The 12,707-nt window shown below is 49.0% G+C and overlaps 1 protein-coding gene across 2 annotated transcripts in view; it reads left to right on the top strand.

Moving 5' to 3' along the window:
* Positions 1 to 2,028: 2,028 nt before the first annotated feature.
* Positions 2,029 to 12,707, top strand: part of NELL1 (neural EGFL like 1) — an 877,378-nt gene continuing 866,699 nt past the window's right edge. For both annotated transcript variants that reach the window (XM_086677814.1, XM_086677813.1), the window contains exons 1-2: positions 2,029 to 2,286; positions 10,502 to 10,630. In XM_086677814.1, coding sequence (XP_086533940.1) covers positions 2,232 to 2,286; positions 10,502 to 10,630 — 184 coding nt within the window. In that variant the 5' untranslated portion in view covers positions 2,029 to 2,231. The remainder of the gene's footprint in view (positions 2,287 to 10,501; positions 10,631 to 12,707) is intronic.

Genomic DNA, 12,707 nt, shown 5'->3' with positions numbered 1-12,707 from the left:
AAAAGCCCCATCCCACAGGACCAACTAATTACCAAGACTTCAAGATAGAGAGCTCTAAAGGTCTTACCCAGACCACCTTTTCCCTTTGCTGGGGTCACTGTGACTTCCAGGGATCCTGGGATTTCTGAGATCAGTAAAAAGGTCTTTGAAACAACAGTTCAAACCTACCAAAGGCTGTTCCTGTTGAGGTGTAAACAATCCAGAGGAGTCGGGGCCTGGCTCTCACAATACAACATGGTTTATGGGTATTCTCATTCACAAAGCCCACCTAAACTTGAGGAATCCTATATTCTACAAGATGTGTGATTTTAATGCTAGTTTTAAATGCAACTTGCTCCAGGTTGAAGGAAAAAGTCCTGACTCTGTAATGAAAATACCAGGTCCAGGCAGACAGATCCCCTGTGGGCTTGAGTTGAATCCCAGAAGAGCTGGAGAATCAGTTTAGCTTTGACATCAGTTTACCTCTTAATCTTTCAGCTCCACTACTAGAGAGCACAATACACTTCTTTGTTGACTTGCCTTCTTCCTCCTCAGCCATCAGGGGTTCGAATTTACCTGTTTATTCACTTTCTTTTTCATCTGCCCAGGGACCACACTGTAAAGGGCCAATTGGCTGGCATACAGAAATATCCAGAAAAATAGGGCAGAGATTGTAAGAACATGTAGATAGAAGCTTCTCTCTTCTAAGCAGGGCTGCCAATTGGGTGACCTTCAGTGGGGGTCTCCTGGGGTCATACTTATGTAGGGGTTAGAAATATGGAAAGTGAAGGAGGTGCCAGAAGTGAGAAGGGCAGATCTTTATCAGTGAAGAGACTTTTGAAAAGTTGGAACTGGTTTCCAGGAAATGAGGGAGGGCTGTGCAAAGAAGTTTCTTTCCTCCCCTGAGCCTGTAAATGTTCAAGGGGTGGGTGGGCTCACGGGAGCTCAGTGTGAGCGAGCCGAGGAGCTTTAAATCCTGCGGGGCGCATTTGGTCTAAATCAGAGGTTCTGTCATCTCTGATTTCACCGCTCTGCATCCTAGTTATAAATAACATCCCGGGATAGAGAAGTGCGACAAAACCTGGGTGGGACATCTTTATAGGGAAGGCCCAGGGTCCGGAAAGGGGGTCACATAGTGGGAGGTGGACTTCTTACCCACAACAAAGTCGAACTTTGCTCCCCAGGGAATAGCTTTGGGGTGGGGGGAGGGCCCCAGAGGAACTGCAGGACAGGCCAAAATATAACTATGAAAGGAGAGTAGGGCTTTTGACAGAACCATCAAGAAAGTCACCAAGAAAAAAAATAGTTAGGAATTTCCCCTATGTGGCAGCATTTGCCCTGTAGAACCGGAAGGTTTGCAAACAGACTCCCCAGGCCCCCACTGTAGCTCACTCCAGCGCGGGGACCCTTCTGCACCCCCTGCCTCAGCGCCCTCCCCTCGCACCCCTAAAGCGTGTACCCAGTGACCGAGGCCACCGGAGAGAGCGGACTAGGCACAGGTGTGAGCGCAGACTCCGCCGCCAGTCCCCTCAGCCCACTCGCCCCTCCCCACCCCCACCCAGTTGCCGAAGCAAATCCCGAGTAATTGTTTTCCCGGGAGGGGCTGGGCGCGCTCCGTGGCGCAGCGGGGGTCAGGGTTCCCGCCGGGAAAAAAATCCACCCGCGAGGGCGCGGCTGCTCTTCGTCTCGGCCGGGATGCACTGTGGCAACTTCGGCAGCCCCCACAGCGGCGGCGAAGCAGAGACGGCGACAGCAGCAAGGCCAGCGCTGCTGGGCTGGAGCGCGTGAAGCCGAGGGGGCGCCTTGCGTCTTCAGCGTCTCCCTTTCTGCCGCGCGTCCCGGGACTCCAGTTCCGGTGCTCCTGGTAGTAGCGGCTTCCGCGCCGGCAGCCCGGGGCCTCGCAGCTCCGCGGGCGAAGCAGGAGAACCCGATCCCCGCGCCGAGCGCAACCTGCCGGAGTGGCGGAGCCCCGCGCTCCCGCCCCAGCTCGGAGGCGGGCGCAGCCGCAGCGGGGGCCGGGGCCCGAGCCCGGTGTTGCCACCGCCCGCGGTGGGGGGCGGGCTGGAGGCGGGGCGGCCGGGGCCGCCTTCCCGGGCGCGATCCCCTAGCGCAGCACCCAGCGCTGCCGAACCACCTCCCCCGCTGCCCGCTAGCAAGTTTGGCAGCTTCGTGCCCGGCGCGCCTCGGGATCGAGGCGCATTTGTTTCCTCCTGAATTCCGCGCGCCCCGTTAGGCGGGGACCTTCGGGAGCGATGCCGAGGGATGTGATTTTAGTTGTGTGGTTCTGCGTGTGCACCGCCAGGACAGGTAAGCACGGCTGGGCGGTCGGAGGCATCTCGGGGAAGAGGGGGAGCCGCGCCGCTGTGCCCAGAGCCGGCACCGGCGTCGGGAGACCTGGAGACGAGCTCCGCGTTGGTCCGGGAAGGGGGCGAGGCGTGGATGGGTCCCTCGGATCTCTCTGCCCTGCAGCAGATAAAAGGGTGAGAAGTGGGACTCACGGGCTGGAAGATGTCCCCATGAGTGCCCCCTTTCTTGGAGACTCGGCCTCGCGGCCGCTGGAGTGAGGGGCGCGGCCGAACCGGCGCACCCTCCTGCTGCTAGTAACCGGCTTCCGGGTCGAAACCCACAGCAAGTCCCGCCCGCAAACCCTACACCCCCGAACTTGAAAGGTGCGGTGAAAACCTCTCTCCCAGTGCCGGGCTGGGTTGGGAAGGGACAGCCGTGGGAGTAGCACCCGCAGAGAGAGCGCTTCCGGCCCTCGGGCGGGCGCGGCCGCGGCCGCGGCCGGGGAGGGCAGGGTGCGGGGTGAGGGCTGCGGGCGAACCCCGGGATTCCGCGGTCTCGCCTCGTTCCCTGCTGACTCTCCCCGGGGGAACTCCAGGAACATTCTCTTCCCCTCCACCCTGCCCTCAAGGGCTGGACGAATAATAATTCGGGTGAATTGGAACCGTGGAGACAATCCAGGGAGATTTTCTCAAGCTCCAAACCAGTTTTTCCTTGCTGTAATTGCGGTTTTGGATTGTGGAGGGAGGACTAGGATAACTGGCATAATTTCCGAAGTCCCTACTTGGTTCTGCCTCCAGAGACGCAGTTGTGAGGACTCCAAGCGCATCTCCTTCCATCCGCTCCCACTTGCCCCAGCCCTTATATCTCAAGGGGTTTGGAGACCCGTTCTCAGTCGTCTTCTCCACGGGTCTCATGGTAGAGGTGGAAAGATGGGGGTGGGGTGGGGTGGAGTAGGCACTTTATGGGCAAAAAATACGGCTCTCAGATGCGGGGCGTGGGGGCGGGAGCGTGGCGAATTTTTATTCCCGGGCTAGCCAGCGTGAGTACGCGCTGTCGACTTTGCACCCAGAACCGGCGTGTAGTCACTACTCCCTTTATCTTTTCTTCTTTTGCCGCTCGCATTTCTCTTCTCTAGAGCCATAAGCCTCCTTCCCAGGCCGGGTGGCAAGTTTATTGGAAAAGGGCTGGGGAGGGGAGCTCGGCTTTGGTTGGCCCGAAAGTTCCCTCCGCTTGCGCCCCAGGCGCCCCTCTTTGGCAGTTAGCCCGCCTGAGGATACAAAGTTGGGCGTCTAGGAGCTTCCTGCGGACCTTTTCCATTTCCCCCGCGGGGTAGCAGCTTTCCCTTTGCTTAATGGAAGAGCGAGGGGTGTGGACTCTCCAGGGACAAAAGGAATCCCCATCCCTTTCGTATCTTCACCTGAGCTTCCCGAGGCTGCAGAGACGCCAAGGCTCAGTCCAGCCGAGAATAGTTGCTTCTTGGGTATGGGTACATCGGGATGAACTAGTCTTTTAAAACCAAGAGCACATGGGAAGAAATGCGCCCCCGGAAGATCAGGACGGGCGAGGCTAGTGCAGAACATGGGCTACCAGTCCTGTGCGCGGCAATCTGGTGCTGGTGGGCATTTTACCGAGGAACGGAGAGAGAGAGAGAAACTAGATGGGGGACGGGGCAGCTTATTGGTCATTTCACATCCTTAAGTGCACATCATTATCGTATGCCTAGATCCTTTGTTCTCATTACTCTTTTGAAAAGTGGGCAGAAAGTGCTTCCATCCCAGAATGAGTGACTGTGTCTCTGGGGTGCATTGTTAGTGGATACCTTTAAGAACACAACCTTTTCCCCTTCCCCACACACCAACCTCTTTTAAATCTTGTAATAATTCTGTTGTAGGAAGATTCATTCATTCATTCATTCGTTCGTTCATTCAAATAGTGGAGCGCCTTGCTGGGTGCCAGGATTCCTTGTGTATGCAAAGAGGAAACAACTTGGTCCTTGACTTCCAGGAACTTAAAGCTTAGCTGAGAATCTAGGTAGAAACTGGAAAACATTTTTATTCTACAGATTGATGGGGGTTAGGAGAGAGAGAAGTATAAGAAGTTTCAATGAAAGAAATACAGAGGAGGAATGGTAGGCTTGAATTTTGAGGAGGGGTGGTTGGTGGTCTGGGAAGGCTTTAATCAGGAGGTGACATTTGAGAGTCGTGTCTTGGAAGGCTTTAGGGAGTTTTCCAGGAGGGCAGACTGGGGAAAGCATACCAGGCAGAGGACACAGCCTGTACCCAGGCAGGGAAGCATGGTAGGATCTGCCCTATTGGTTGTGGCAGTTGCTTAGGGAGCTTGGGTTTTCTGTGCCACTTGGCACTTAAACACCAGAGGCCACATAGTTCTTCTGCAAAAATTATCAGAAGAATCAGGATTTGGGGGGGGGGTGGAATTATATCTCAAGTGTTTCACTTACAATTTCTTGTGTCTTGAAGGGGCATGATCAGCAGTTTTCTGGGGACAGCCTTTTTGATTTGCCCAGGAACCATCATCCATCCTCTATGGCAGCAGAGCCTGGCTCTTGATTAGTTTATCAGGATCTGAACAGCCGCTTGGAAAGTTTATTTGTCAAGTGGGGCAATTGTTGTCTGGGCTGTTAACAGCCCAAGATGAAATAAACATGTGGTTCACTTAGTGAGCTTCTCAGATATCACCGCCTTTTAATGGAAATGAATAGATGATATCAGGCACATTTTAATTAAAGCAGCACTGCCTTGCAGTAGCAGTTACATATGAAAAGATCTAATGATAGGTGTCACAGGAAGCTGCTTAAATTGCTCATTGTTCAGGGCACTTGTTTTAAAGAGTTAAATGGAGTCAAGATAGGAGGTGCTGTTTTCCAGTTCTTGTTATTTCTAGGTGAAAAATAATTCTGGGATTTTCAGGTACATCGTTGATAATTGATAATGAACATTTAGAAGACTGCAGTAATAAGGGTGATAAGATATTATGTCCGTGGCTTTTCTCCAGTGGCTTGGATGTGTGAATAATACAAAACTCTCTTTTGTAGTTTGTTTTGGTCACCAGGGCCCTGGTGGAGGGGATGGGCAGGGAGCCCCTGGGGCCCCTTTTGCTGCCTTTTGCTGCCACCTGCTGGAAAGGAGAGCTTTTCTTTTTGAAGCACCTCCCGGGCTATTCATTAACTATGAAATCGTAAAACTGAACAGAGCCCCCAACCTGCAATAATTATGTGCAGTATTTGCCTGACTTAGAACAGGCATAGAGCATATTCTTCAAAGATATTGCTTTTGGGGTATTAAGCATCTTTGTAGGAGTCCAGGGGTCCAAATCCGATCAACTGGTTGTGAAATCTTGCAGTTAAACGAGGTCTTGGAGCATCTCAACACAGCGTCTATTTCCACTGTGTTGATGAGGAGAAAGCAGCTGTCATCATGGACAATGAGCTGGATTAGATTGAAGTGAGCCAGGTCCAGGAGGATTTGCTTGGGAGCTTAGGCCCAGGGTGCTGATGGTGTGCTGAGTGGGTTTGGGGCCTGAGTATTCCCTGGGCAAGGCTAAGGCCAGCCATAGCAGGTGTCTTGGGAGATTAGGGTGGAGGTTCTGAATCATAGAGCCAGGCCTCAAGTGCCTCTGTGATGGTGACACACTGCCTTCCAGGTTTTAAAAAATGTTTCTTCCCTAGAAGCTTTTTATCCTACTTAATTCCAATTCCCAGCTTCAGACATTTATAGAGCAGTTATGGCCAAAGTAGAAAACTTTAATAGAGTTTCCTTGGAAAGGGCAGGAGCTCCATGCGTGGACAAGAAGCAGAAACATTAAAATAAAAAAAAATATTTTTTATGGAACTGACACTCTCATACTACAGAAGGTTCAGGAGAGGCCACGTAAATGCTACCTTATTAATAGATTTTCTGATTCCCTCGGCAGTGTGTAAAGCGCTATCATTTGCGCATCCTGCTATCGGCACGAGGCATTTTCATTCTGAAGGAGACCAATTAAAGGGAGAGAAGAAAACTGTATCTGGAAGCCTAATTGATTTCTCTTGTTCTGTTTTTATGGGATGTTCTCATAACAAGAGCAATACTGTTACCTTAAAGCCGGGGAATCCCTTCACTTGTGGGCTCAAGGAGGAGGAATGAGTGTAGACTTAATATTGAGATTTCCCAAAGCACAGCCAGAATGAGAAGCCCTTCTAGGTCAGTTGGGCATGTGGAGGGATTGGGAGGAAGGGGGCCACCTGTATATTTTGTACAATTCTATAGAGTTGAAGACCAGGGAGCTGTCTTATGAGAGACAGATGTGGCAAAGCCCAGCTGGGCACCAGGTGTGTCCTAGGAGTGTTCCCATAGTTTATGTGGGAAAAAGAACCTTATGAGGGAATCTTAATGAGGCTGGGAGGCAGGTATGATCATCCCCATTTTACAGACGAGGGAACTGAGTCTTGGAGAAGTGAAGTGATTTTTCCCAAGTTTTAGTAGGGGCCAGAGACAGGACTGAAGTTGACTCTTGGTTTAGTGTTGTTTCTGCAACGCTTTCTAGTTTGAGTGTGCCATATTCTCACTTGGGGACAAAGAGCCAAGGGCACCGATGGGGTGTGCTGCTAGTTCTACAGAATCTGTTTGGGTGCCTTGTAGGCTTGTCTAGTTGCAGGGCTCCTAGTCTGGGAGTATTTTAAGAACGACCATTATAGTGGGTCTTTAGTCCCTGCTTAGGTCAACTGCTGCCACAATAATATTGCATAACAAACCATCCAGAACTCGGTGGCTTAAAACATTTATTCTGGTTCATGTGTCTGTAGGCTCTTCTGGTCGTCTTGACTCGTTTAGGTCAGATTTGGCCGGTCATGGTGCCAGACTCAAGTGGGGTGTCTCCATGTGTCTCAGGTTCCTTGGACCAGTGGACCAGTAGAGTCATGTTCTTTTCATCATTGTGCAGAATCACAGGAGAACAAGCCCTACCACACAAGCACATTCAAGCCCCTGCTTGTGTAATGCTGCTAACATCCCAAGCATCCCAATGACCCAAATAGGTTGCATGGCCAGGCTCAAAGTTCAAGGATGTGGAGTTTACTTTTACTCTAGTAGAAGGAACTGCAAAGCCACACGCCAAAGGGTATGGGTCTGGAAGGGGTAAACATTTGACTCCAATAATTCAGTCACCCACAGTTTTTAAAGAACGTCTCCTTGGCCTGAATACCATCCTGTCCTCTGGTGGTGTCCCCAGATATGCATATTGCTCTGAGGTCATTGTCACCTAAAGCAGTGACACAGCATCCACTCGTCAGTTAATTGATTAGGTTCTAAATTCAGGGCGTGCCAGTTGACAGGCCCTGTGTGAGGTACTGGGACTACAGGGACGTTTCCTTCTTCTTGTCCGGCTAAGGGCACATTCCCCAGATCGCTTTCTAAATTCCTAGCCAGAGAAAGGCCAGCTTGGAGGTTCTCTGGAGATAAGTCTTGATTTAATTTCTGCCATATAGGTACAACACTATAGATCAAACTGAAATATTAGTTCTTTTCCTGCCTTTTCAAGGTGATCACAGAACCGCTGATATCTGAGCTCACTTTGAGAAAAACATCACCAGTCTCACAAGAGGCTCATTGTGCTATGACTTGAGCCAATAGACGCCCATCAGCTCAGTGCTTCTTTGCACAGAGTTGGTATTCTGGGATCAGTTTTTGCGAACTAAGTCTGTGTGAGGGATGAGCAAGTAGGATGGGAACTTAAGTGAGATCATGATGTAAAGTTGGAGCGTATCCTCTTCCTCCTCCTCTTAAACACACACCTCAAGGGGCACTTGGATGGCTCAGTAGGTTGAGCCTCTGACTTCAGCTCAGGTCATGATCTCGCAGTTCGTGATTTCGAGCCCTGCGTCGGGCTCTGTGCTGACAGAGCAGAGCCTGGAGCCTGCTTCAGATTCTGTGTCTCCCTCTTTCTCTGCCCCTCCCTCACTCACACTCTGTCTCAGTCTCTCAAAAATAAATAAATGTTAAAAAAAAATTCACCCCCCCCCCAAGCCCTCCAATGATTTCCTATTGCAATTAGAATAATATCCATCTCCTTGTTGTGGCTCAAAAGGAAGGGTCTAGTCTTTGGCTTCATTTTCTACCACTTTCCCCCTGCCCACTCTGCTCTAACTGTACCAACTTTTCTCTGTTCCCTGAACATCGTTTGCAGTGTGCTGTTCTCCACACCTGGAAAGCTTTCTCCCCAGATCTTGCCATTACCAGCCCCTTTAGGCATTCACATTTCAGCTCAAAGGAACCTTCCCTGACTGTGCTTTCTAAAGCCCCACCCAAGTTGCTTTGTATTCCATTACTTTGTTTTATTTTCTGCATAGCATTTATTGCCATCTCAGATTATCTATTTTTTTTTTTGTCCTCTTTTCACGCCTTACCCCAGGAATGCATGCTCCAGGAAGATGGCTCCAGTGCCCAGCCATGCATATTAGATAGTAAAAACTCAGTAATACCTGTTGAAAAGGTATTAAAGGAACGCGTGAATTCTGAGTGATTAGAAGAAAGATTTGTCTTTGAGTAAACCGGTCTCATAAGTGGCTGCGTTTGGAAGGGGCAAATTTGAACCTTTAGCTTAGAGGACAAGGAGAAACCTGACAGAAATGGAGAAAGCAGTTTACGTTCTGTGTCTTCAGTTTAACCCTTTGTCCGCCTTGGCAATGACAGGCTACAGCCAGACCAGCCTTCTGTTGCTACAGCAGCTCCTGTTTTTCCTCATAGGAAAAGAGTAAGGAGAGGGTAGATTTCCTTCCTCAAATCTGTGGAAGAAGGGGTGAAGGTGAGAGAGCTGATGAGGTTGTAATAGCTCACGATGTCCTGATGAGCCTTCACTCAGCCTCTCTGGGACAAATCGGTGCGAACTTTCCAAATCCTGCATCAGCAACTGCATTACCAGCAGAAGAAAGTTGACAGCTGTTGCTGATTAAAACATTTCTGACTGTGCGATCAGAATTGCACTACTGAGATGCTAAGTGTAGATAGATGCTGCCTTTATGGCTTAAACACAGTCCGTTACAGTGGTCTCTAGCCTTATGAATCCATGTTATCGGAAGTCACTTTGCAATCACAAGCGTGCCATTGCACAGAAGGCCCCCTGGGTGAGAGAAAGCCTCAGGCATTTGCCTTTCTTAGGTAAGGCTCAGGGCCATGTTTCCCTGCACTGAGGTTCTCCAACATTGTTGTCAGGGTATTTAACTTTCAGGAATCCCCTTGGTGGGAATTCTCTGTTGTTTCTCTTTTTTGGCCACTCCCTCCAACCCCCATCTCAAACAAGGGCAGGATTCCTCTTCTTTTTTTTTTTCCTTTGTTTTCTTTAAAAAAAAATTTTTTTTTTTAACGTTTATTTTTTTTTGGGACAGAGAGAGACAGAGCATGAACGGGGGAGGGGCAGAGAGAGAGAGAGACACAGAATCGGAAGCAGGCTCCAGGCTCTGAGCCATCAGCCCAGAGCCCGACGCGGGGCTCGAACTCACGGACCGCGAGATCGTGACCTGAGCTGAAGTCGGATGCTTAACCGACTGAGCCACCCAGGCGCGCCTGGGATCCCTCTTCTTTGTCCTCTTGGTGTCAGGGTTTGCTACTGCGTCAGTTTCTGAAGCAGGTAGATCAGGGCTACTATCCAGTATCCTCAGTCCCCAGATCTGAAAAAGCTTGGAAGCACAAAGTTCCTTCAAAATTCATATGACAGCAGAAGCTACTACCCCTGAGCTGAACTCATTTGGTGGTGAAACTTGACCTCAACTGATAGGAGGCTAGGTATGGTTTTTGTTTAGCCAACTAGAGGACAACTTCATAGTTTTTGCTCCAGAAAGACTGTGTTTTGATTGTGGGGTACTGATTCAGACTTTCCTTAGGGTGTTCCATCAAATGTATATAGGCCACAGTATCTGATATGATAATACATTCTGATATGATAATACATTCTGAATCTGAAATGTAGTTGGCCCTGAGGGTTTTGGATAAGAGATCATCAATCCTTAATGCATGGGGAATGAGGGTGGGGGTGGGGACAAAGAAACTACAGTATCACTGGGCCCTTGGAGCAAAGAATTGCCCTCCTTTCCCTCTGGAAGGTAGCATATGCACGCACTCATCACTGGCTTCCTGGTATACCGTGCCACTCTTGGCCTCTATAATTTCTGCTCCATATTGCTGCCAGCAGTCTATATTTGAAGCCAAGACAGCTCTTTGTGTTTTCGTTCTTTTTTTTTTTTCAGTGGTGGGATTCGGGACGGACCCTGACCTGCAGGTGGATATTATCGCTGAGCTCGACCTCGTGAACACCACCGCTGGAGTCACTCAGGTGTCCGGACTGCACAATGCCAGCAAGGCATATTTATTTCAAGGTAAAGACACCTCCTCCTTTGCACGGGGGCAGAGCTTGGGGAAGGAGGATCTGTTTGGTGAGTGTTCATATGGTGTTTGTTTGTTGGAAGATCATCTCTGCTATTTCTCTTGTGTTATTGTCATAAGGAATGTTAGGAAATGCCAAAGGTGTTCAGATAGTCGAGGGGGTGTGTTCTGTGGGTGGGAGGAGGGGCACTAGAGGCATGGTTGTGAAATATTTGGTTTGGTGGTGAAATTTTTCCTTGGGTATTTTTTTGGGGGGGATCTAAAGTCGCTTGAAGTTGCAAAGCCCTTGAAAGCCATTGGCCAGCCATATTATTTTTTTACATGATATTTCTTTAACTGTTATCTTTATCTTTACCTGTACCTATACTATACCTACACCTCTCCTTATTCATAGATCTCTCTCTCTCTCTTTCTCTCCCTCATTTAATGGGCACTTGAGCACAGAGGATGTTTTATGGATGAATTCTCTTAGGGGTGCAGCTTACTTGGTTCTCAGTAACTCAGGGAGTATAGTATGTTTCTTAAAAGCCCACTGCCTGAGATCAAATTCTAACTTTGCCACTTACTGGCTTTGAGACTTTCGGCAGTCCCTTAGCCTAACTGCTGATGTCCTCGTCTAAAATACTGGTACCTATCTCCTGGGGCTCTTACAAGGATTAGAGGAGCTAATCCATCGGAGTGGTTACGACAGTATCTGACACATACCGTGGATCCTTAATAAGTACTAGCTGTTAGTCTGGAGCTCCTGCTCTGGACCAGGCAACATGCTAATAATAGGGTTACCAGGTACCAGTAAGAGTAAATAAGATAGGTGCAGCCCCTGTTCTAAAATGTAATGAGAGAAACGGTCATTACCCAAGGAATCATTGAATGACAATTGCTGTACTTACTGTGAAGGGGATGTATAGCCTGCCAAAGAGTAGTACAGGGAGAAATGGTGGTGGTCAGGTAAAGGTTACCCTGAAAATTGATGTGTCAGCAGAGACTTGAAAAATGAATAGAAAGCCCGGTGTAGGAAGGGGTGGGGGTTCAGAGCATTCTGGTCAGGGAAAAATAGTATGTATGAAGGTCTTAAGGCAGAAACCAATAGAAGGGTGGCTAGTATTGGACAGAGTGGTCAGTGGCTGGAGAGGCAGGCAGGGGCTGGGTTATGCTGGACCCCGTAGGCAGATCTGATATCCAGGGGTTTAGGTACGCTGATGATTTATGGCCAGTATCCATTCTGATAGGTGGGAGGCCGTGTAAACTTGTTAGCTGTTGTAATTATTACCCCTGCTTGGGGTGCCGGGTTCGTGGTCTGTTACTTTACTCTCAGTGCTGTGGGGGCCTTTGCGGAGCTTGCTGTAGGGGAGTGACCTGATTAGATGTGATCGGCAGCTTCGGTGTTCCTCTGTGAAAATTCCTGGCAGGGTTCTTTTAACTCGGCCTTTTGTGAAGATAGCAAAAGGATCGTTTTAGAATGACTGGACCAGTATTAAGGGATGAGATTGACATATTTACTGCAGAGATAACTTAAGCCTTGTTAATGACATGTAATAAACCTACAGACATTATGTGATGATATATAAAAAGCCTATGGACATGTTAGTTTCCATTTACTCTTAGTAAAGAATTGGTGAAGTCCCTAAGGTGGGTATGGTTAAGAGTATACAAGATGGGATGACTTTTCTTTTTGCATTGTACAAGGTCGGTCTGCTCAATTACTGTTGAGAGGCCATGCTTCATGAAGGCAGAAGTCGTGTCTGTTTAGGTACCCCTACATCTCTAGAACCAAGTACCATGCATGGCGTGTAGTAGGTGACAAATACACATTTTGAATTAAAATGTCCTCTGCCCAATATGCTCTGTAAAAGCCTTATTGCCTACTTTACTCACTGTTCATTTACTTACTTATTTATTCCACAAGTGTGGTCTTCCTAGGCAAGAAATCTGTTAATATGTGTACTCTTTGCTTTGGCCATCTACCTCTGGGACATCTAGCAGACTCCAGCCATGGGGAGGGATTTTCACTTCTGGGGGAAGAGTAACTTCATTATGGGAGGTTGACTGAGGAGGACTTTCCCTTAAGAA

This window comes from Puma concolor, chromosome D1 (assembly GCF_028749965.1).
Source record: "Puma concolor isolate L17-30 chromosome D1, mPumCon1.1.hap2, whole genome shotgun sequence".
Taxonomy (NCBI): domain Eukaryota; kingdom Metazoa; phylum Chordata; class Mammalia; order Carnivora; family Felidae; genus Puma; species Puma concolor.
Note: the sequence above shows the minus strand (reverse complement) of the source record. Positions and strands in the feature narration are given on the sequence as shown.